Below are 25009 nucleotides of genomic sequence, written 5' to 3'. Positions count from 1 at the left end.
TTATTTGTCTATTTGTTTTCCTGAGAAACTATTTTGTAGGCAATAATATGTAAAATGATAACCATTGATAATTTCCTACCATTTTGTCTGTAATTTGCTAAGTCCCCCCTATTATTATGTTATCCTTCTTTTATTCTTTAAAATAAAAAAAAAGAAAGAGACCATGCAGACTCTTTGTACACAAAATAAAAAATTTAAAAGCTTCCCCAAAAAAATAAAATAAAAAATAAAAATAAAAATAAAGAAAATCACATAATAGTAGTTTATATGGCCAAAATTGTGAAACAAAACTTTAAAGAAATGTATAAGTAAATATGAACGTCTTAAGGCTTAATTTTTCTAAACATTATCCTAACAAGACAACATAGAACACAGAACTTATTTGGGCAAATTAAAACCTCTTTTCTTAAAGTTTTGTTTAAAATTTTACTAAGAACAGGTTAATATCCTAAACTTTATTGATTTAAACAAAGATAATAATATTGTTTCTGTGCATTATATTTTTAATCCTTTTCAAAATATTTTTCTTAAATCAAATGGTCTCTAATTAGAAATGTTTTATTCAAAAGTTATACTGTTGAAGTATTTAACAAATTTACAACAAAACATCATTTTTATGTTATTACAAAATTATACCACTCCATACATAGGTTACCAACAGTTTTAAAACTCACATTAGTTCATATTTGTGTCCCAAATTGTGTCATATATGGATATAAGCACTGTATGTCTAAAAAAGAACATATAACATATTTGAGGTGGGAAAAGTCCAAAATCTTTGTGTCTGAACAAAGAAAAAGCACATCATGGCTTGACAATGTTTACTCAGAAGGAAGTTAATGCTTATGACAAAACTATTTTCTTCATAAACTTAATATGGAAGCCCTCAAGTGAAATAGCCATTTGTGCTATGAATCATAACTCTTTACTAATACCTAGTAAAATACTGCCTCTTAGGACCCCTGCTACTAATACTAAAAGCAGCCTTTATGCTATTCTTATCTAATGTTCTCTGAGAAGCTAAACAATTTAAATTTTTCAGTAAAAGGATGCCAGCTGCTGCAAACCAGTGCAGCTCTTGGGTTTCAGGGGTAGGTTGGGGACAGTGAAAGGATGGGAAAAATAAAGATAAGAGGCAAAAGCTGAGGTCAGGTGGAGCCCTATCTCTCTGGATAGGAGGAAAGGAAACTGCTCAACCACCATAGGGGCGTTTATACATTTTATGAAGTTAGTGTTAAATGACACAGCCTTGCCTAGTAACTACTGATGGCTTGCCCCAGGTGCTCTTTGTTCTCAGACCAGGCTTGCCTTGCCCCCATGCATGTGGCCAATTTCCAGCTTCAGCTGCTTCCTAAGCCAGCCAGTGCTATATTAATATATGTGTCATTTACATATATACCCAGTAGTGGAATTGCTGAGTAATATCATAATTCTAGTTTTAATTGTTTTAGGAACTTCCATACTGTTTTCTGTAATGCCTGTACTAATTTACATTCCCACCAACAATGTACAGGGTTTTCTTTTCTCCACATTCTCTTTAACACTTGTGTTTCAGCTTTTTGATAATAGCAATTCTAACAGGTGTTATAGAATCTCATTGTGGTTTTAATTTGCACTTCCCTGGTGTTTAATGATGTTGACCATTTATCATACAGCTCTTGACCAGTTGTATGTCTTCTTTTGAGAAGTGTCCATTCATGTCCTTTGCTCATTTTAAATCAGATTTTACTATAAACGTAAATTCTGAGGAAATACTTTGTTGAAGATATGTTACATATGAAATCATGTGTCAGTTTTCTATTACCACAAATTTAGCAACTTAAAACTACACAAATTTGTTATACAGGTCAGAAGCCTGGGTTTGGCTTTAGTGGATTCTCTGCTCAGGATCTCACAGGGCAGCAATCAAAGTTAGTGTAGGAATGTAATCTGAGTCTTGCTTACTCCTCCAGTCTCATTCTTGGAAGTATTCAGTTACTTTAGCTGTGGGATTAAAGTCTCTACTTTCTTGCTATCAGTCAGGGCTACTCTCTGCTCCAAATAATTGAACACCATTCTGTGCCCACTCCAAATGCAACAATTTATTCCTTGAAGGATAGCAATAACTTTGACTTCTTTCAGTTTTGACCTCTAAATTTTTTATAACAGTACACCTGATTAGATAGGTTAACACCCAGGATGATCTCTCTTTTGATTAACTTAAATTCAACTGGTTAGATGCCTTAGCAGCAGCAAAGTTCTTTAGCTTTTGCCATATAACATGACCTTGTCACAAGGGTAACATTCTATCATATATACAGGTCTCACCTACACTCAAGAGGAGGAGAGGATTGTGTAGAGTATGTATGTCAGAGGGAAGAAATTTTGGGGGCTATCTAAAAATTCTACCTATCACAAATAGGACTATGGCATTTAAATATTAATTTGTGGCAGACTAATGGAAAATTCAAAGTAATGTTCTGGGAGTTTTTTCCCCTTGTTGAAGGCAAGCTTATCATGCTGGTTTTCCTGATATGAACTCAGATGTTCTCATCATCAGAGGAGCTCAGGTCCTCACTGTTGCTGGGGATGGATGCGGTCCTCTTTGTGGGGAGTTCTGGCCCTTATCTTGAGCATCAATTCCTGGCTCCAGTGCAGATCACTCAGCCTACTGGGACAGATCCTTCATCCCACTGGTGCAGACTTTCTAGTTTCCACCATTGGCCTTTGGGCCTTCCCAGTGCAGATCCTTGATACAGACTTAAATGAGGCTCTAGGCCTCCAGCTGGACTCATGTAGGATGTTGCCATGAGCTCTAGATCTTTAGCTGGACTCATGCAGGACATTGCTGTGGGATCCAGGCCCTTAGCTGGATTCTTTAGGTCTCTAGTGTGTGGACAGATCTCTTGCACTCTTCTGCATTTGATTTTTTTGAATATTATAAAATAATCCTGTAAATTGTGTATCCTGTATTAAATCTTTCCCTTGCAAACCCTGAATACAACATAATCCTTGTTATCTCTTTCTAGAATGTCCTTCAGTATATTTTGGAGTGCTGATTCAGTGTTAATGATTTTCCTCAGGTGTTCTTTGACAGAGAAGTGTCTTGTTTCTCCACCAATTTTGATAGTTTTGCAGGATACATCAATCTGGGTTGGAGGTTGTCTTCTTTTAGGGCTTAAAATACTTCACTCTCCATGACTTGAGAGTTTGTGTTGAGATGTCTGCTGTGATTTTGATGGGCATTTCCTTATAGGTGAATGTTTCATTTCTCTAACACCTTTTAATATTCTGTTCTTGTGTTCAATTTCTGGACTCTTGACTATTATATGGCTTGATGTAGATTTTTTAAAGTCATGGCTAATTGGAGTTCTATATGCCTCACTCGACTGTATGTCAAATTCATTTTCCCTGCTTGGGACGTTTTCTGCCATGACTTCTGTGGGTAGGTATTTTTTGTCACTTGTGCTATCTCTTGCTTTTTTATTGACTGTAATCTTTTGTTATTCTTCTTTGCATCATCTGGCAGCTGCTGGATTGATTTCTTGTGGTACCTTGCTATTTTTAAGAAATTTTTCTTTTCATAATTGCTAACCACAAGTCTATCTTCTATATCTGAAATTCCATCCTCACATTGGATCATTCTGCTGCATATAATTTCAATGGAAATTTTGATCTCCTGGACATCTGTTTGAATCTGTTTGATGGATTTCATGTCTTTCCTATGTTGGGCATTCATGATTTCCATCATTTTCCCAAGCTCCTCTAGTTTATTTTATCTGTATCTGCTCTAGAGTCACTAAGCATGTCTTTCATTATGGTCACCATCTCTGTAGTTATCTAAGAAATTATTCCTGATTTGATTTTTTTCTAGAGCCTCATTTATTCACTTTGTTACTTCCACTGTTACCACTTCAGAGAATCCAGGTGGGTGGCTTTCATATTGTCTCATCGCCCCTTGGGTTTGCCTTTGATGAGCTAGAAGTCTAGGGTTGCATCTTGTTTAAGTGTCTTCTCATTTTCTGATTTTTTTTTGAGTTTAATTCCTGTGTTGATGCTTGTAAATTGCCTATGGTGAGAAGCTTTATTGCTAGCATTTAGAACCCTTAGGAAATGACTACTTCTCAGAGGTGTCTTCCTGGTGTAGCTGATTTTTGGGTTTTGAGTCTGTTGCAAGAGCCTACCTCTTCAGTTTATTGTGGATGAGAAGCTGCTACGTACTTGGCCCAGTCCCTGGTTCTTAGGCCCTGACCTATAGTATTGTTTATGGTGCTTAGGTAATCTCATTCTTGCTATACCAGGAAGAATAGCTAGTTAGAACAATTATATCACTTTGGCTAAAGTGATACAATTGATGATAACAATAGCATCAAATATAGCCTAGAAAATGACAAACTGAGGTAATTATTAATTTGCCATCTTTAACCAGATAAACCTGATTTGTGGTGATATAACAAAATCTAAAATGAACCAGAAAAATATATAATACATAAGCCCTCAGTATAGTGAATTTACCCTCAGGGAAGAAAATTTTAAAAGGGTTGGGTGGAAAATAGGGAAACAGAAGAAAAGGAAGTGATTAGAAACAAAAGTTGAGGAATCTGGTACAGAAGACAAGAGGGAAAGAGAGAAATAAAAACAAGAACAGAACAGAAAAACAGCAACAAAAACAAACAGAAACTCTGTTCATACTCATATAAAAACAAGAATAATTAAGAAAAAACAAAACAAGATACAAAGAAAGAAAAAAAAAGAAAGAAAAGAGAAGAAGAAAATCCACTTCAAAGTGCGTCTCTGTTGTCACTAGTAAACAACATGGGCAGACAGTCCAGATCTGAGTTGATTAATCCCACTAAGCCAGTGGTAACTTTATGATGGGATAGTGGATAATCCCAGCAAGCCTGCATCTTTAGTTACACTGAAGTTCAGGCTGGTTTCTGGCTGTGTGGTTGGAAACAGACCCATTCTCCCTGATTTCCTGCTGACTTGGACTCAGCTCCCTTACCCTGATACTGGGAGCCAGTAGACAGAGCCAGCAATTTCTCTAAGTTACTCAGTTGGTTCCTCTCCAAGATGGCTCATGGCCAATTGCCCTCTCCTGGAGAATGTCTGAACCCAAATAACTCACCAACCACTGCAGTCTGCTGTGTCTACTGCTCTGTTCCACTAGTGCATTTCTCTATGGAGGCCTCTGGGTTCACTAGTAGTCACTATGTATCTGCAGGTTCAAGGCTCCCCTCCCACACAGTGAGTCCAGGCTCAGGGAGAAAGTGCCACCTCCTTGTTTTCATTGAAGTCTCTCTCTTCACTCTCCCTGTGGGCTTCAGTTCTCACTTCAGGTCCTTCCTGGGTTCCAGGGACCCACCTCCCTCCTTCTTCTCTTCATGTTGTTATATTCCAGTGTCTGGACACCAAATCTTGGAGAGGCTCTTTCTCTGGTGCTTACCACTTCACCATCTTTCCAGTTTATTGATTAAATTTGTGAAATAATTTTGTAATGGACTATAATATATAGAAAACTTCCTGCAGTATTTAATTATTTTTAAAAGTTTTGCTTAATGATTATAAACATTTTTATCATTCTTTATTTGCAATCCACCCAGGTATGAATTTGAAAGACTCTTAGTAGATTCTTTGACAAAAAATAAAATCCAAAAAACTGGAAGATGGTACCTTTTGACTAAATTTTAAGTCATTATCATTGACACAAACTTATAAAAATTGAATATTACTTTAGGTGGCAAAAACTAGAAGCCAAGTGTACATAAACAAGACTAGAAGCTTTGGAGTATAGCTCAAAGATGATAACCTTTAAGGCTAAACAATGATGACAGGAGGGGGAAAAGGTATATAAATGATTTTTTTCTTAGTTTGGCTTAAACTGTTTTATGATAAAAACTTAGTCTAATATAGACACTTAAAACTGTGAATAGGACATAATCCCCAATTTGTGTCAATCTTGAATTTATTGTACAGCTAAGAAAAGATAGAATTATACTGGAATCATATTAATAAAAAAACATTGAAAAAAGAATGGCTGAAGTTTCCCCCCTTTCAAGTGGTAGCCTTTTGGGAATTCTTCTTTGCAGATAAACTAGGAAAGAGCAACAAAAGACAAGATGGGGTCCATGAGCTAAGTATGTTGTCAGTGCTAATTGTTTCCCAAACAATCTTTGTTGGGTCACTCCTAATCCTAGTAAAAATAATTGGATAGCTGGGTTTAGTTGTATATACCTTCAATCTTAGCACTGGGAAGCAGAGGCAGAGAGACTGCAAGTCTAAGATTAGCCTGTACTGTATAGTGAGAATCTATTTCAAAAAATGGTAGAGGGGTATTATTGGAAATACATATTTTGAAAGTAATCTCAGTTCTAACCCCGGGTAATTAACTATTTAAAGTTAGAACCAAATATCCTTTTTCATTTCCTAATAGGGATCACAGGCTGACCAGAAAAATAAAAATCTATTACTGTAACTATGGCAGCGTTACTGAGTTTTGAGGTGCTTGAGCCTCCTTCTGGAGATGGTTTCTAGGTTCTTTCTGCACTGAGCAAAGAATTGGTCACAAGCACAAACAGTAGTAAAGTTCTATTAAAGGTAGGAAAAGAAACAGGATCTACAGAGTGAATTTGGGCCAAGTAAAAGTAAGAAAAAAGAAAAGCACACCCTACAACATGAAGGCAGACCACCATGCAAGAGAGAACACAGTGGGGAAAATTCAATAGCAACTATCCTTTTTCTATCATCAAAAAATTTGTGGGCAATGCAAGGAATGGTGGCAAATAAGAAAAGTGGTTTTTTTCTCATTCATGCTACTTTCATGTTAGATTTCAGTTTGTTTTTGTCTCAGTCATTTGGGCTACTAGAACAAAATACCTTACACAGGGTAATTGATAAACAGTAGAAATTTACTTCTCACTGCCCTGGAGCCTAAGGAGTCCAGGACTGAGGCACCAGCAAATTCAGTGTTTGGTGAATTCTCACTGTCTGCCTGTAAGATGGCAGCTTATTACTGTACCTTTACATGGTGGGAAGGAATGGGGAGCTGCCTTCAACCTCATTCATAAGAGCACTAATCCCATAATCGCTTCCCAAAATGTCCCACCTCTTAATACCACTACAATGAAGATTAGGTCTCAGGATGAATCTTGAAAGAACATATTCAAATCTCATTGCCTTTTTTATCCAACATGGTTTCTCCTTGGTGATAATTTAAATTTCTGAATTTTTAAAAATTTCCATTGTTAAGATATACTTTACGAATATTGTTTGTTGATAGTACAAAAATCATTTGGTAAAATTTTAGGTCTGTTATATTAGCTAAAATACATTTCTTATTGGAACTGGATTGTAATAAGTCTGTGGTTGTTAGGGCAGTATATTGTAGCAGAAGATACTACACCCCCAGCCAATATATTTCAGTTTGTTGGTTTCCCAGGTTCTGGTCACAGAGCCTGTTACTTTTGTTTCTTAGAAATGGCTGGTCACTTTGATGCATGACTGATCACTATGATGCATATTGTAAGATCCAGTCCCCAACTGACAAGCCATTCTGCTTCTGTACTTCCTGCTTGCTTATCCCATCTAAGCCCTAGACCACCAGAGATCAAGGCCTGATATTCTGGGAATGATCCCAATCAATGCCTGTCAATGCAAAATAAATCTGCCTCCAAATCCTGGGTGTTGTTTCTCAGTGTTTCTACTTGCCATGCATATCAATCACCTTTGCTATTTTGTAGTAGCCACAAAGTAACAGAAATTAGTTTTGTATAGTAGGACTATTGACCCTGTTTTCAACTAGCTTCTTCTAAAAGTGGCTCGCCAATTAAACATTACTTGGTTCTGGATTCCTCGCCTTTTCTTCTGGAGTTAGATTCCAGGTTCTTCTCATCTCGAACAAAGAATTGAATGAAATAAGCAAAAAACAATGGCAAGGTTTACTTTAAAAGTAAACGTGAAGAGTGAGGGAGAAACTAGCTCTGCAGAGTGAGCTTGGGTGGAGTAAAAGAGGAAAAGCAAGATAAAAGAATCCTCTAGAGGAGGCAGGGTGGGCTATTGTTAGGGAATCCATGATATCAAGATCCTCTTGGTGTCTGTGTCCTTCTATACTGTCCAAATCTTGAGGAAACCCATGAGAACTTCTACATATGGGTGCTGAGAGGTGGAGCTGAGATCCCACACCTCAGGCTGACATGGGGTCTAGGCCTTCTATTGAAAACCTGCTCTAGTTCTCCAGAGAAGTCCGTGTGCAGGGCTTTGGGAACTGTTCTGAGCATGCATTCTGGAATCTTGTAATAAACGAGTTACACCTACTTTCCTAGCCAGCTTTACCATGCACTAATCTCCTATGTCAGCCCTATTGACAACAGTTATTGGCCCCAGTTTTAAGCATATTACCTGAGGTAAAGTATGGTGAGGCCAGATGCAATCCAACAGCAAGAAACCAAAAAATATTTTATAGTTTGTTACAGTCAGAGCTCTCAGAGGGAATAGCATGACACAGATATCCACTCAGGGTAAGTACAAGGTCAGTCACAAGGTGGACAGAAAAAGGGGATCTGTGGACAAGTAGCTTTGTGGTGGTTTCCAAAGGAATGAATGGGTGGAACAGGACAAGCATATTTAGGACTGGCTAGTTTAAATACTTCCAGCAGGCTTGTAGGACACAGGGGCTAGCCTTGTGTCATGGTTTGGATATGGTTCATTTCCCAAAGGGTCATAGCCTAGAAGATATTTCCCCAGTGTAGTATTCAGAAGTAGCAGAACTTTTAAAATATGAAGCCTAGTGAGAAGTAATTATGTCACGAGGACAGCTCCCTCAAAGGGATTAATGCTCATCTCACAGAAGTGGGTTAAGTCTCCCACAGTTAGATTAGATACCTTGAGGGCATGTTATAAAACAAGTTTATCCCATGTGGATAAACTCTGCTTGCTCACATGCTGCTTGCACACATGCTGCTTGCATTCACATATGAACTCCCACCGTGTGATGCCATCCACCAAGATAGGATGCATTACAGGACCTTACAAGATGTGGATGTCTGAGCTTAGAGTTCTCAGCCTCTAAAACCATAAACCAAAATAAATCTCTTTTCCTTATAAAGTGTGCATTCTCAGACATTTTGGTAGAGCATCACAAAATGGCCTAAAACACCCTGGTTGTTTGGTATCTGATCTGTATGGGAGATTAGAGTGGCTATATAGTGGCCATAATGTGGGATCTCATGAAAAAAATGGCTAAGGTATGGACTTCATAAGCTGCCCCAGAAAGGAAACTGAGCAGTCTCTAGTCAGGGCCTCAAAACAAGATTAAAATAGCACTGATATAGCTGGGTCTGGTGGTGCACACCTATAATCCCAGCACTCAGGAGGTTGAGGCAGGGCTGGGGATATAGCTCAGTGGCACAAGCACGTGCCTGGCAAGCTCAAGATCCTGAGTTTGATTACCAGTACCCACCTGCCAGAAAAGAAAGGAGGTTGAGGCAAGAGGATTGCCATGAGTTCGAGGTCAATCTGAGCTACATAGTGAGACCGTGTCTCAAACAACAAAAAAGCTGGTGTGGTGGCGCACACTTGTAATCCCAGCACTTGGAAGGCTGAAGCAGGAGAATCACTGCAAGTCTGAGACCATCCTGGGCTACAAAGTGAGCTCAAAGCCAACCTGAACTGCATAGCGAGACCCTGTCTCGAAAAGACGAAAACAAAACAAACAAACAAAAAAAATCAAACAACAACAAAAAAGCACTTATTTAAGCTACACTGTAAACTGGGTCTGTTGGGGCATGTCTAAAATCCCAGCTACTTGGGAAGCTGTGCCAGGAGGATCACAAATTTGAGCCCAGCTTGGACAACTTAGTGGAGCCATGTCTCAAGTAATAAAATATAAAAGGCTGGGGAAGTAATTCAGTGGTAGAGCACTTGCCTGGAATGTATGAGGCCTTGGATTCAATCCCCACTTCTAGGGAAGGGAAATGTATTATAGCACTGAATATAAGGAGATATTTTGACCTTATGTATGTAGTTTCAGGTGAATAGGATTATATACAATATTTTTAATGTATGCATATACTTTTGTACAATGTCTTATACTCACTGAGCCCTAGTAGCTGTATTTTATCTGATTTAATTTTCTGAAGCTTAGAAGTTTCAATTTGTTGTGGAACATGCAAATCTATTTAGTGCCTTTTGATCTTTTGCCAGTTTTTAGGGGATCAAAGTAACTTGTAATCGTAGATTCAATCATTTCAGAATGGGTAATGAGTTTAAATAGCTTAATTACTTACTTTATTTCAAAGTCTCTTATCAGAACTAGGGAGGAATAGAAAGAAAAATGATAGTACTTAGAGAGATAATATTTCACAATGTTGTGGTCAGTGGAGTCCAGTTAACTCTGTAACAGTTCACCCTGAGAACTGTCCCTTATTAAACAGTCAGTCGTTGAACCTAAGTGGTAATCCAAGTACCAGTCTTAGGTGAACTGTTCATCTGCAGTAGAAGAGATTTACAAACTTGAAATTCTCAAGAAGCAGCAGCCATTCAAGAACTCATAAAGTAAAATAAGAATACACTGGTCCCTATCTTCTAGACTCTTCTAATCATTTATTTTCTGCTTGCAGTTTTGTTCTCTGTTCCCAGACAGCAGCTCTAACTATACTTCTTGATAGGAAGTTAGTAACTTCAGTGTTTCCTTCTTGTTTCAGAACCATTTGGTTTTCTCCTTTCCATTTATTCTTTTCTTATGCATCCATTAAGATCTGATTTAAGTTTAATTTCCTTTTCAGTTCTTTGGTGCAATAAGTATTTGTGATGTGAGAGTAGTATATAATTTACTTTCCTGGAAAACAACTCCTGCCTCTGATATTGGAATTGTAGGGTTTTGGGATTACTCATTAATCTGATAGTCATGGCTTTGTCTGTATTGGTCTCTTGAGACCCTTTTGCTTATTACAGTTCTTGGACAATAGCAGTATAACTAGAAGGAAATGTGTTTCAGAAATAAAATAGCATTTGAGCCTTTTATATATGGTCTCATATATTATCAGTATCTTTACTGATTGGGCCATAAAGCATCCTATATGATCTTTGTTATTTGTTTTATAAGTTGCAATGCTTTATCATAAGTAATTTATTTCTTGGAATAAAATTATACTTAAATAATTTATTTTACATTTTCCACTTGTACTTTAAAAATTTTTAATAGATTTTAAATGTAAATGTAACAAGTCAAAATGATATGCACAGGGGCTGGGGATTTAGCTCAGTGGCAAAAGCGCCTGCCTGGCAAGCGCAAGGTCGTGAGTTCGGTTCCCGGTACCGGAGGGGGGAAAAAAAAATGATATGCACAATTAAAGAATTTAAATTGTGTGAAAACTTTGTTTTCTTAAAATTTGAATGGAAAGCTTTCAAATAGTGTATTTATTAGTAAGAACAGTATTATTTATACTTATTTAATTTCTTTTTTCTCAAGTAATTTGTTTATATTTGACAGTAAGTCCTAACATGATGCTTTATTAAGTTGGTAATTTAATGAAAATTATGAAGCATTTTTTATTTTATGAAGTATATTTTATTTCTGTAGCAAAAGGTAAAAAAAAGCTATTTCTTGAAAGCCATAAAATAAGTGACTGCCCACCAGAGGATGCTACAACTGCATGAAGAAAACAAACAATGACCTCAGTGACATTGTATCTTAATTCAAGTCAGAGAAACTAACACCTAACACAGTGCTATACCAGACAGTGGAGTATGTTTATCCTTTGGTCTGTACCTGACTTTTTGGAAGAAAGGTTACAGTGAGGGAACCTAAGCAAATTCAGAGAATAATTGGGGGATAAAACTAAAGACTATCTTGATGAAGTCAACAGATTTCTCTTGTTCCCCAGTACTATCATACTGTTCAATATTTATTTTTATATCCTTAAACAAGGCTCCCTAGAACTATTTGAAAAATGTTACCAGTGATTGAATCAGGGACAATATGTGTCCCTTTGAAGCTGACAATTCATATCTCTCTACAGATGATAGTATGAGAACACATATTTTCTTGAGACCTTCTTTACATCTTTCACCTGGCGATTGCCTGATTTCCTTGAGACTTTTTCTTTCCTTTTTTTTTTTTTTTTTTTGGTACCAAGAATTGAACTCACAACCTCGTGCTTGCCAGGCAGGTGCTGTGCCACTGAGCTACATCCCTGGGCCCTCCTCGAGACCTTTATCAATCTCTAAAAGTATCTTATTTGCTGTTATGGCTTGGATCTAGATGTCCCCCAAATCCTCAAGTGGTTGTAGGTGGAGTTTTCAGAGATGGCTGGATCTATGGTGTGTAATGCTGGGATTAATAGTTTGATGCTAGCGTTAAAGGTGCCCACTCTGGGTGTGAGTGATGCCTGCCCTAATGGTAGGTAGCCTGAGTAGAATATAAGGGACAGAAAGAGGGCTGCTGCTTGCTGCTTCGTACTTTACTGTTTTGCTACTTTACTGCTTTGCTGCCATCCTCCCACCATGAACTGTTTTCTCCTCTGAGATGCCCCTCTGCCATGCCACCCTACCTTGGAGCCAGCCAGTTATGAACTGAAACCTTTACAAACTGAGCTACAATATACTTTTCCTCTTAACTTTGGGTGTCTGGTATTTTATCTCAGCAACAAGAACAGTAACTAAGACATTTGCCTATGTGCTTATTATTTGTCCCTTTTTACTAAAATATAAATCCTAGGAACTTACCTTGTTTACCACGGTATAACTGGCTGCTAGGTCAGTCTTGACACATGGTAGACACACAGTAAATATGTGTAGAATTTGTGAATTTCACTTCCTTTGTGTACTGATTTTTCAAATGGGAATATAAACCCTGTACAGTTATATTCCTACTGTGTGCCAGTTAGCAAACTCAATTTATTTAAGCATGGATTTTTCTTGTACATACAAAGTACAATTTTTAAAATTTTGCTGGAATTTGCTTACTGTTTGTCTGTGTATCTTACCTCTTTTAACAGCAATTTTAAAGTAATTTTCAAGTAAAAGTCATATATAATAGATTGGATAACGAAATAAAAATGAAAACTAGAAATTGGATTAGAAAAGTCAGTTTTAAAATTTGAGTCCAGGGCTGAGAATATAGTTCAGTGGCACAAGTGCCTGCCTAAAATTTGAGTTAAAATAATTTCCATAATCATACGTGGAATTTTAGCTAACCTTTCTGGTATACAGAGCAAAAAATACTGGGCATATAATTCCTATTATCTGATAAAGGAACACAGTTGACAGTTGATCTAATAAGAATGTTTTTTAATATTAAATTCTAAAAGAAGTTTGTTATATGAGGGATTATAGTGTATAAAATAGTTAATATTCACATAATTCTTCCCTATGTAATAATGTCCTTATTAGATCTTTGCTTGAACAAATACTATTAAAATAGAATTTATTACATTAAGGCATTTCCTTAGAAATACTAATCTGTTGTCATTTAGGTAGAGTCACTTAATACAAGTAATACTTGCTTATTCCATCTTTAGTATTTTAAATTTTATTTGTGTGCACTGACTTTGGCCAGGTAGAAATCAGTTTAAAATAACTATTGGGCAGGATACAAAGTCATCAATTACTTCTTAAGGGAAAATTAAAAAAGGGAAAATCAGAATATTTTAGGTGGTAGGTATATGGTAATAAAATAGATTATCTATTTTGAGAATTAAGGAAGTTGGCTTTTATTCTTACCCATACTGATAATAATAGTTTAATAACTTTCCAACTTTTAGTTATTTTATTCAGTGGCTCCTATAATATTTCCAAAGTTTCCTGGGGTAAATGTCAAGAGGCAGAATCAGCATTCAAGTCAGAACTTCTGACTTGAAGTTAATTTGCCTTGTCCACTAAGACTAACCTGTCTTTACAATAAAAAGGTTAGTTCTAAGAAGATATGCAATGACTACATTTTCTTTTGTACCAGAAAAGTTTCTATTTTTATATTTTGTTTGTTGTTAATTGAACATGCTACAGGTTATTTTTACCTAAACTGTTTTTGTGAAGAATTTTTGTTATAGCTTGGCATCTATCATACAAGATTTGCATATACCTTATGCCCATCTGATTTTTTTTCTTTGTTGGTCTGTGTCTGTCTGTCTGTCTGTCTCTCTTTCTCTCATTATTAGGAATTGAACTCAGGGCCTCATACATGGTAGGCAAATACTCTATCATTAAGCTACACATTTCCAGGCCTTCTTATTTTGTCTTGAGAGAATCTCACTAAGTTGCCCAAGCTGGATTTTTTTTTTTTTTTTTTTTTTGGTTTTTCTCCGGTACCAGGAACTGAACTCACGACCTTGCACTTGCCAGGCAGGCGCTTTGCCGCTGAGCTAAATCCCCAGCCCCCCAAGCTGGATTTGACTTGAGATCCTTCTGCCTCAACTGACCAAGTAGCAGGGATTAAAAAAATGCACCACCACAGCTGGCAGCCCATCTGATTTTTAATAACATGTCCAGGTAGACATCATAAGAAGAATTAGCTATAAAACCCACACATAATTGAAGATACAGATCTAATTAAAGAAATCATTTAGTATTATCCACTTGGAAAATGGACAGTACTGTATTTTTTATCAGTAGAAATATTGATTTTGTCATAATTGATATTAAACTATTCTTTCTGGTGTGTGATATTAAGGCCAGGTCACTAACTTTAGGGCATGAGGTATTTTTTTATGTAATGATTATAATATAACTTACAACAAAGTCTTATAGCTAAAAATATTCTAAAATACAGTAAAGAGTAAAGATTCAGGATTGGCAAATATTTTTAAAAATATAATGTCTACATAATATCTATATTTAAACTAAAACAACTCTGAGCTTCATATAAGCCAAAATGTGAAAGGAAAAATGTCAGATATGTCATTCTCCTTAATAGAAAAAAATAGTTTTATATGTGGAATTTTATTTAGGGACAATCTGGTGGTGTGGGAAATGCATCCCTCGTAAAAAATCTTATAGCAAAAAAAAAAAAAAGTAAAAGGAATAAAGGTAGGAAAGAAAAAACAAGCTTATAGCAAATATAGTAATGTTTCTTGTCAATTCTGACAAAAGATGGTACAAGTTATTTAAGAGTACAAGAAGAAACCTGTTTTATACAAAGTTCAAATTCTATTCAATTAACATAACTGCAAAATTTATAACTGCAGGTCTCACTCCATTGTCCAGGCTGGCCTCAAACTTGTGCTCCTCCTACCTTAGTCTTCTGAATAATTGGTATTACAAGCATGCACCACCATACCTTATAACATATTTAAATGTGTGAGGAAAACATGCTTGAAAGCAGCAGAGGTAAGAGTTAATCTGAAATTAAAGCTAGGGGTAGATGGGGTTGAAAACTTAGGCAAAAAGAAGAAAGTTTAAAATGCCTGCAGTGAAGGACAAGAGAAAGAACTGACTAAATATCTATATATTCCATTGGATTTCACTTGAAATGAAGTCATCTGAGAGATGGTTTGTAAAGCCCCTTTGACTATCCATATAAACCATTAGATTACAGAATCTAGATCCATATTGTTGTAGTTTAGATGGAGAATGCCACCCAAAGCATCCTGCACTCAGAGGCGGAGCTTTTAGGTGTTTGGCTCAGAGGGCACCCCAGATGGTCTTGTTAGGAGGCAGGGCCCGGTTAGAGGAGGTTCACAGCAAGATGACCTAAAGGGCATCTCTCCCTCCCTGGCTCCTCTCTTCTCTCTCTGCTTCTTGCTCACCATGACTTGAGCATCTTTCCTTTACCATACCCTTATGCCACGCTCTTCCTACCGTGGAGCCAGCCAACTATGGACTGAACCCTCAAAAAACCAGGAACCACAGTAAACCTCTCCTCCTTTAGGTTGTTGGCATCAGGTGTTTTGTTATGGAGACAAAAGGAAAGTGATATCCATACATGGCTTCCAAGGTTTCCCTGAGAATCATCTCTGTCCCAGTCAGGGGAAAAGGCAGAGCAGAGTGCTCAAGAGGTTTTTGTGACATCACTGCCACTCAGATTCCATTGGTCCAAACTCAGTCACATGGCTCCATCTAATGGTATGTGAACCTGGGACACATAGTCCAGCTTTTAGCTTGAAAACAAAGAAAAATGTACTTGGACAAACAGCCAACAGTCTCTTTCTGTTCTCTGGAAGAGATTGTATAAGATAAGAAATTGTTGAATCGTGGGTATACTGTAGAATTGTAAAGTTTCAGGGCTTGCTGTTTTCTTTGAGGGAAATTTTGTAACTGCTGATTGTTTAGTAGATGCATCATGTTCACTTGGGTTTTCTATTACTTATTTTTTGATATTTAAAGAAATTTATTTATTGTGCTCCTATATTTTTTGGTGGGTTTTTTTCCTGCTTCTGATTTAGTAGATCAAGGTTCCCAAGGGCTCTGCTGGATGGTTTGTCTTGGGTCCAGATAGAATCAGCTGGGTGAACTGGAACAGACAGACCCACTCCCAAGATGTCTGGTGCTTGGGTGCACTTTGCCTTCTTCTCCTCTCAACAAGAACACTCTTTATTCAGCCTTTCTGGGGCTTCCTCACAGCACTCCTGAGGAGAGAGTCCTGCTTCTAACACAGTGGCTGGCCCCCACGAAGGAGAAAGGGAAAGTTTCCAGTCCAGTTAAGAACTATGCACAGAACTGATACAACATTATTTCAGTCATACGCTACTGACTGAAGTGGTCCAAAAGCCTACTCAGCTTCAGGCGCGTGGAGGAATAGCATCTCTTTCGAAGAGCAGCAAGGACACTCGTGGAAGAGGACTGAAGTTAGGCACGTTGTTGTAGCCATCTTTGAAAAATTCAGTCTTCCATAGTATCATTTAATTTGACTTATGTGAATATTCATGTTTCTTTATATTTAAAATTTTAGAAAACAATATAGAGATAAAATAATGTTCTCTAGGATATAGCAATTTTGGATGCAACATTTTCTACTTAGATTCTTTAGTGCTTGATTTTGTTTTTTATAGTAAATATGAATTGCTTTTTTAATCAGCAAAAATGTTTTAAAAACCCAGTTTTATAAAGAAATAAGTTGTTTAGCTGGATATGGCAGCACACATCTGTAATCCCAGCACTCTGGAAAGTTGAGGCAGGAGGATCGCAAATTTGAACCTAGTCTGGGAAAATTAGTGAGGCCCTGCCTCCACCTATTGCTTCTTGACTCTTGAACTTTTTGTAAGTTGCTTTTTAGACACACATCATTTCATATAGAGTTAAAACAGAAAAATTTATGGAACGCATTTTCTTATTTTAACTCTGCCATGTCTATAATTATTTTTTATCTTTGTTTTATTTTTTTAAATAAAATGTGAGCTTTACTGTATTTAATTCTTGAGATACAAAAACACACACATGCACATGCACACACACATATGAATAGAACAGACATATTGGAAGTCCTCATAATCTGTTTTTTTTTTTTTTTTTTTTTTTTTTTTTGGTTTTTCTCCGGTACCGGGAACCGAACTCACGACCTTGCGCTTGCCAGGCAGGCGCTTTTGCCGCTGAGCTAAATCCCCAGCCCCAAGTCCTCATAATCTGATGACAAATGTAATAGATAGGAAAATCTCTCTTAAAATAAATTAAGTTTGACCATAAAAGAGGGAAAATAGTTGAGATATTATCTTAAAATATAAATGTAATTATTTTACTGTATACTTTGTTTATCTTTGTTTTAAATACTGTTTATGCCTTCAGTATTTCTCATTTGGTTAATCTTACCAGAGATTGGTCAGTTTTAATATCTACCAGAATATTAGTTTTATTTCATTCATTTCTGCTCTTTTATTATTTTATTCTCTATTTTCTTTGAGTTTATTTTGCTGGTCTTTTTTCAACTTGTAGTTTGGATGTAGTTTTCATTGCTTTTCAACCTTCGCTTCTTAATATATGCATTTAGGCCTAACCATTCTCTTTAAATTTATCTGAGCTCTGTTGCTGCAAGAATTTACACCTAATACTTTCATTATTGTCTACTTTAATATATTTTCTAATTTTCATTTATTTATTCTTTAATGAATGAATTATTTAAGTATGCTTTTAATTTTCCACATGCATAAGACCTTTTCTTAGGCTATATTTTAGGACTAATTTAGAAATTTAATTTATTATTGTCAGAAAAAGTGATGCGTGCAATAATGATAATATAAAACTTGAGTCTTGTTTATGATCTGGTGTATACATTTTAAGTTTCCATTGATTATATTATTAATTTTTTGATTAAGTTTATTGGTACATTTGAAGTATACATAATGATCACATTTACTATAGGGAATTTGTACCTGTACATGATATAACTTCACGCTTCTTTTTTCCCATTACCCCACCCCCGCTTCAACTCCTCTTTCCTTCCCTATTTATAAAAGCTTTGTTTCCATTTTTTCCTTCTTTTCTCATCATTTTTTCCCTTCCTCCCCCGTCTCAAGTTCCCCTTCCCATTTGGACATTTTCTTTCTATTTCACAATATGTATTATACATTTTAGTCCTTGTTTATACTTTCAGTTTTTCAGACCAGAGAAACAGTGCAGTATTTACATGTGTGTCTGATTTATTTCACTTAAGAGAATGGCCTCAGGTGCATATATTTACCTAGATATATCTCCAGCTTATCCTTCTTCATGAAAGAGTAGTACTCCATTATAAATATAAAAAAACACATTTTCTTTATCCATTCATTAGTTAATGGGCATTTTGGTTGTTTCCAAGATTTACCTGTTACAGATTGTGCTGCTATAAACATGAGTGTGCATATATCACTGTGATATGATGTTTTTAATTCTTTCAGGAAGATACTGAGAAGAGAAATAGCTGGGTCTGTCTATGATCTGGTATATACAGTTTAAGTTTGAGATATCTTTCCATTTATGGTATTATTAATTTCTTACAACATTTTCTGATTTATTTCTTAATGTATTTCTTTGATATAGGTACTATGATTCCCATTATTAAAGTGAAAACGTTAAAATTCAACCAATAAATAACTTTTGCGGGTTCACAGATCCAGTTAGACTTACATCCAATCAAAGCAGACACAAACCATTAAAAATCAATGTGGTGCCAAGCATGGTGGTTCACACCTGTAATCCCAGCACTTGGGAGGCTGTGGCAGGAGGATCACTGTGAGTTTGAGGCCAGCTTGAACTACATAGTGAGTTCAAGGTACACCTGAACTACATAGCGAGACCCTGTCTCAAGAAAAAAAAAAGACAAAAAAATCAATGTTGTTGTAGTCAGAGTTTGCAAGGGAAACAATTTAATACAGTACACATAACTTATATATTTATATTTAAATAAATATATTTTTATATAACTATAAATATATATAAATTTATATACAAATATATTTATATGTTTTTACAGTAGTCACCCAAAGAGTCAAATACAAAAGAGTGCAGGAAATCTATCCCCACACTAAAGACCCAAGGAATCCAGCCGAAGGCCTGGGCCTGGATCCCATGGCAAAGTCTTGCATGAGTCCAGTTGGAGTCCTAGAGCCAGTGACATTGTCTCATGTTTCATGGATCCGTGCTGGAAAGGCCCAAATGTCAGTGGTGGATGCTAGAAAGTCTGTGCCAGTAGGATGAGGATCTGTGCCAGCAGGCTGAGGGATCTGCACTGGAGCCAGGAAGCAAAGCTCAAAGTAAGGACCAGAGCTCCCCTGAAAATTACCACAGCCATCCTGGGCAACAAGGTCCCAAGCTCCTCCAATGAGAACAGCCAAGTTCATATCAGGAAAGCCAGCATGACAAATTCCTACAGGAGAACCAACAGCACCACCCCTTCCTCTTCAGTTCTCCTTTTCATGTTGTTGGCCGCAGTCCTCCGGTGGGCCTCCCACACCCAGCACCGTGCTCTTTCAGTTCAGCTGGATGTTACAAGTTGACCACCAGCTGTCAATCCACCTCAAATATGGTCATCTTTATGACTGTTTATGTACTCGCCGTGCTTTTATTTCTTCGTAGATGTTTAAACCTCAGGGTGGGGACTAATTCTTACTTTAATGGCTCCTTTGTTTCCCACCCCTTTGTGCTCCACACAGTATTTCTCACTTATTGGTGTTCAATAGATATTTGTTGAATTGGATCCTTAAAAAAAAAAAAAGATATTTGTTGAATTGGAGTAAATAATTTACAAACAACAAAAACCTGAGACTGAAATGCGGCAACGCTCCAGTTAGTGCTCTAGGTTCTGAAAACACCATAATGAAAAAGACTCATCCTATGATAAAGGACAGACAACAGACAGTAAACCAATATAGCAAGATTGTGATAATGATTAGTAATGGAAAATAGGGTGGTATCATAAAGTGACTGCTGAAAATGAGAAGTCATCGGATAGAAAGAACACTCGAGAAACAAAAATACCATCTTTGTACAACATCTGTTATATTATCAGAAATTAGTGATGCCTGTCAAGTCTGCTCATTTTACAAATTTAGAGAGAAAGTATGCCTTGAAGGTGTTAGTAAATGTGTAATTTGTCAGTTCCTTGATAAAGTGGTCTGGAAACTCAACTTCATTATTCCCCGTGGAAATTCCCCTGAGATATAAATGATCCATCTGAATCAGGAACTTGAAGGTATTAACAAATATATAACTTGTCATTCCATAGTAAAGTGGAATTTCTCTGCTCTAATAGGGAATTTTTTTTTTAAAGGAATAGAGAGAAGAGTAGTGATCCTCAGGAGTTGAAAGCTAAGTGGGGTATAAACACATTGACAAAAATAGAAGTGCTACAAAAAGATTTGCACCATTTAAGTAAAAGAATCAAGAATTGCATATGAAGTTTCTTATTTTCTGATCTTTCTAAGATATTCATGGTACAGTGTTTGAAAATCTGGAGTAAAAATTTTGCCCCTAAGTTTATACCCCAGGATAGCCAGTGTTATTTTCCTTACAAAAATGTTTCTTTTTCTTTTCTGTATTTTTTAAAATATTGAGATACTGTCTTTACATTTTTTAAATATCTGAGAAAAATCAGAAGAGTGAAAGGACAATATAGCAAACACCCATGTATAATGTTCTCCTAAATGAATAATTTTTTGGCCAACAAATCTTCGCTGTTGTGCTTTTGTTTTTAGAGTACTGCGGATCTATCCCAGGGCCTCACACATGCTAGGCAAGCACTCACCCCTGAGACACACCCTCAGTCCCCTCTTTTTTGGAGAGAAGGTCTCACTAAATTGTTCAGGCTGGCCTCAAACTCGCAATTCTTCTGCCTTCATTTTCCTAGTAACTGGAGTTACAGACGTGTGCCACCATGAAAGATCTTAATTTTTTTATAAAGAAGTAAATCATTACAATGTCTTAAGTGTCTATTCCATACATAATCCCATTTCTCTGGTTTCTCCCAAGAGACAACTAATAACATAAATTAGATGTATTTTAATATTTTTATTACATTTGATTACATAAAAGTACTATTTCAAATCATGGCAGGGTCATAGAAATGTGCCTTGGAAGCTAATCTGCAAGATGTCTCTGCCATTATCTAACATATGGTATTTGAATTTATTAGAATCACAGGGGACTAGAATTCAGGTCAGACTCAATCTCCTGGTCAGTCTCAACACTAAATTATTGTATTCAGTAATCTAAAATATTCTGTAATTTAATTCATCTAGAGAATAAAGATACTTCTATCAAATAATCTTTTATTATTTTTTGTAGGATTGCTTAACTACTTAATTTATTTTCTGGCTGCTTGTGCTGTTAGTTTGATAATTGGTTTCTTTGCACTGGCCTCAGCTTTGTGGTTCCTGATTTGTAAACGAAGGTAAGTTTATTAGAATATTGAACTTTTTTCTCTTAAAAATTCAGTGAAGATCTTTTTCAAATAATATTAAACTTAACTAGGCATGAAGGTGCACATCTGTAATATCAGCACTTGGGAGACTGAGGCAGGAGGATATCCACAAGTTCGAGGCCAGCCTGGACTACATACTGAGTTCAGAGCTAGCGTAAACTATACAGCAATAACGAGTCTCAAAAAAAAAAAACCCAAAAATGTTTTTAAAAAATTAAACCTAAATAACTATTATAGTATTGATTCTATAATCTGGGATTTGATTATAGACCCTTTGGTTGAAGAGTGAAGGTTTTATATGTTTTAAATAAACTGAAAAAAAGTAGAGTAATATAATAGCAACTTTGTGTGCTAAAAGTTTGAGGAATATCAAGTCCTATTTTATTTTCTAGAGGACATTGCAAGGCAAACAGAAACAACACTCAGGATTTGGAGGCAGATTTATTTAGGTCAATGGATGCTGATCAGAATCATTCCAAAAATATCAGGCTCTGATCTCTGGTAGTCTAGGGTTTATAAGAGATAAGGAGGAAATACAGAGGTAGAATGGCTTGTCCATTGGGGATTGGTTCTTACAACGTGCATCATAGTGACCAGCTATGCATCATAGTAATCAACCATTTCCAAGAGACAGGAACAACCAGAACTGGACCAGGAACTATTACCTGGGCAACTAACAAACTGAAGTATACCGGCCCGGTCGGGGGGTGCATTTCCTACTACATTTACCCCTCTTTTAGTTTCCCCGGCAAATCTCTGTTGGACATGTTCCATGTGATCTTCTGAGACAAGGCCCAACTAGACGCAGTAATATTAGGGTTATCAGTGATCTTAGGATGGGCCCTAGCCAAAGTCCTCAAGACTGAAAGTTTTTCCACCAGGAGTGTGTGGTTTGTTTCCCTGATTATAGGGTTTCCCCCTAAGTTGACTCTGATGAGGGAGAGAAGGAGTTAATCTGACCTAAGAGAGCATCCAATATGTCTTGGATGTTCATCAGATCTTGGTCAGGTGTTTCATTGATTGTTCTACTCTCTTGGGGCAACTGTCCATAGAGTTTAAGACAAAACAAAACAAAACAAAACAAAACACCAGCTAGCAGGTGGGCAGGGAAGCAAGGACTGGGATAAGCAGCCTGAGAAGACATAAAACTCAAGGGGAGTAGGTATGGAGCAATCCTGTGAACTGTGGGTAGACTGGTCAGCAGCTGTCTGGAGTGACCAGAGCAGGGCTTTGAGTGCGATGTCTCTTTAAAATGAACCTTGGAAGAGCTATGCAGGTCAAATTTTCTGCAGATCTAAGGCTGGATTTCTGAAACTTGTAGTTAATATGTACCTGGGTTATATGCGTGTATAGGAATGTCTACAGCATTAGCTGGGTTTTTTTTTTTTTAAACTGAATACAAGCTGTTTCTGTTTAATCTATCTAGCTATCTTTAAATGGGGAGAGTGTGCTCTAATGTATGAGGTCAGGGTGACACAGATGCTGAAGCTGTGCTGGCTACAGGGGTACAGGTGCCAGGGCAGCAGCTTGAGCTTGTAGAATATACAATGGGGACAGATCTGGTGGCTGGGGTTGATGTTTCAGTCAATTTGATCCCCGGACGGGGCTTAGGCTCTGGGCCAGATTATTTTGCATCCTTGGTGGCAGGATTCCAAACAGCAGCAGGAAGCAGTTTGCTGTGCAGATCATCCCTGCAGGAGAGTTTTGGCCAAAACAGTTTTGTCCAAGGTGACCATAGCATATCTATCCTGTCAGACTTCATTCCTAATAGAGCTACTTCCATCCATAAACACAGTATACTTAGCATCTATCAAGGAGTCCATCTTTTAAAATGGTTCATCCCAGGACAGGATGTGTCACCCAGATCTCGGTCTGAGATGAGCTTGTCATCTTTCTTGATCAGAGGGACAGTAGCTGTTAGAGTGCAGAGGCAAGGTAGGACAGCCCTTAGAGGTCACTGGGTGTTCCCAGGGACTGACAGTTTAAATAAGCATATAGAAGTGTGGTGATCTTATCCTCTGGGAGGTTGAGTCCAGGTCAGTTAACTTTTGAATCCAGAACTGGGGTCTTTGCAAAGAGGCACAGGCTGACAGGAGCCAACTGGAGGCAGAAGAAGGCATCTTTAGGTCGAGGCAGGTGTACCAGCAGGATATGGGTGGCAGAAGACTGAGGCAATTGCAGTGGCATTGTCAGCCTGGAGATCCTGAACTAACTTTACAGGCAGGAGGGTGTATTTTAGCAATTTGACAGTCTACAGAGATTTTGTAATTTTGAAGCCTCATTTTTTCCTTTCATGGGGAACTGTGATGGCGAGGGCCTCCCTGAAAATAGTAGAAGAATCCTTAACCCTATGACAATTGAATCCAAGTGAACTGGCCTTTTTGTCTCAGGATTTTCCCAGTTGAAGGGGCTTATGGGAGCAACTCACAGGCAGAGGAAGGCATCTTTTAAATGTCAGGAACCACAGAGTGCAAAGTGATGGCTGCGTTGTTGATGGCATGGAGATCTTGCTCAAGGTGGCTAAAAGGCCAGTGTGTGGCTGCATGCCTGTTTATGCTTCCCATAACATCTGACAGCAGTGGTGGGGTCATGGCATGATTGATGGCCAGGCCTGGAGGTGAGTCCTTAGTTCATACCTCTAGGAGGAGAATTTTCAGAACTTCAGGACTGCAGTTATCTGTCACAGGCTGATGCAGGTATTGCCTTCCTCTCAGGGAACAGTCAGAGTTGCAAGTGCAAGGTCAAATGAGAGGGAGGTAGGCTGACTGGCTTGGTGCAGAGGAGATGGTTACTTCTAACTTGGAAAGGAAATCTCTTCCCGAAAGCAGTATGAGGACTGGCTTACACAGAAGATGTCTTCTAGGCTGCAAGTTTGTGCCGGGCAGAAGGGGTGAGAGGTAAGAGTCCTAGTTGCCCTGATGATGGTACTTTGGGCTCCTGGTGGTCCAGCTGAAAAAGGAAGCCCGGTGTGGCCTAGTCAGAGCCCATCAGACTGATGAAAGTATTGTCATTTGATCCAGGTTGAAGGTTTTGAGAGTTCTTATCTTTTAATCTGAATGGGCATTTTTTTTTAGTGTTGATAGTCTTTATAATGCATGTCCAGAGGATATGGTCATTTATCAGAGTAGATTTTCTTACAAACATCAGGTGTTTTCTTTTTAAATCAGGTTTCTGGGTAACAGTGTTTGATGGGCTTTTTGCCCCCCTTTT

The 25009-nt window shown here is 37.3% G+C and overlaps 1 protein-coding gene across 1 annotated transcript in view; it reads left to right on the top strand.

Moving 5' to 3' along the window:
* The first annotated feature begins 15990 nt into the window (after window positions 1-15990).
* The window catches only part of LOC102026616 (chromosome unknown open reading frame, human C1orf185), a 36135-nt gene continuing 27116 nt past the window's right edge, over window positions 15991-25009 (top strand). The window contains exons 1-2 of the mRNA XM_013521763.1: window positions 15991-16035; window positions 21664-21769. Coding sequence (XP_013377217.1) covers window positions 16020-16035; window positions 21664-21769 — 122 coding nt within the window. The 5' untranslated portion in view covers window positions 15991-16019. The remainder of the gene's footprint in view (window positions 16036-21663; window positions 21770-25009) is intronic.

This window comes from Chinchilla lanigera, unplaced genomic scaffold (genome assembly GCF_000276665.1).
Source record: "Chinchilla lanigera isolate Chin_1 unplaced genomic scaffold, ChiLan1.0 scaffold00063, whole genome shotgun sequence".
NCBI classification, from domain to species: Eukaryota; Metazoa; Chordata; class Mammalia; order Rodentia; family Chinchillidae; genus Chinchilla; species Chinchilla lanigera.
Note: the sequence above shows the minus strand (reverse complement) of the source record. Positions and strands in the feature narration are given on the sequence as shown.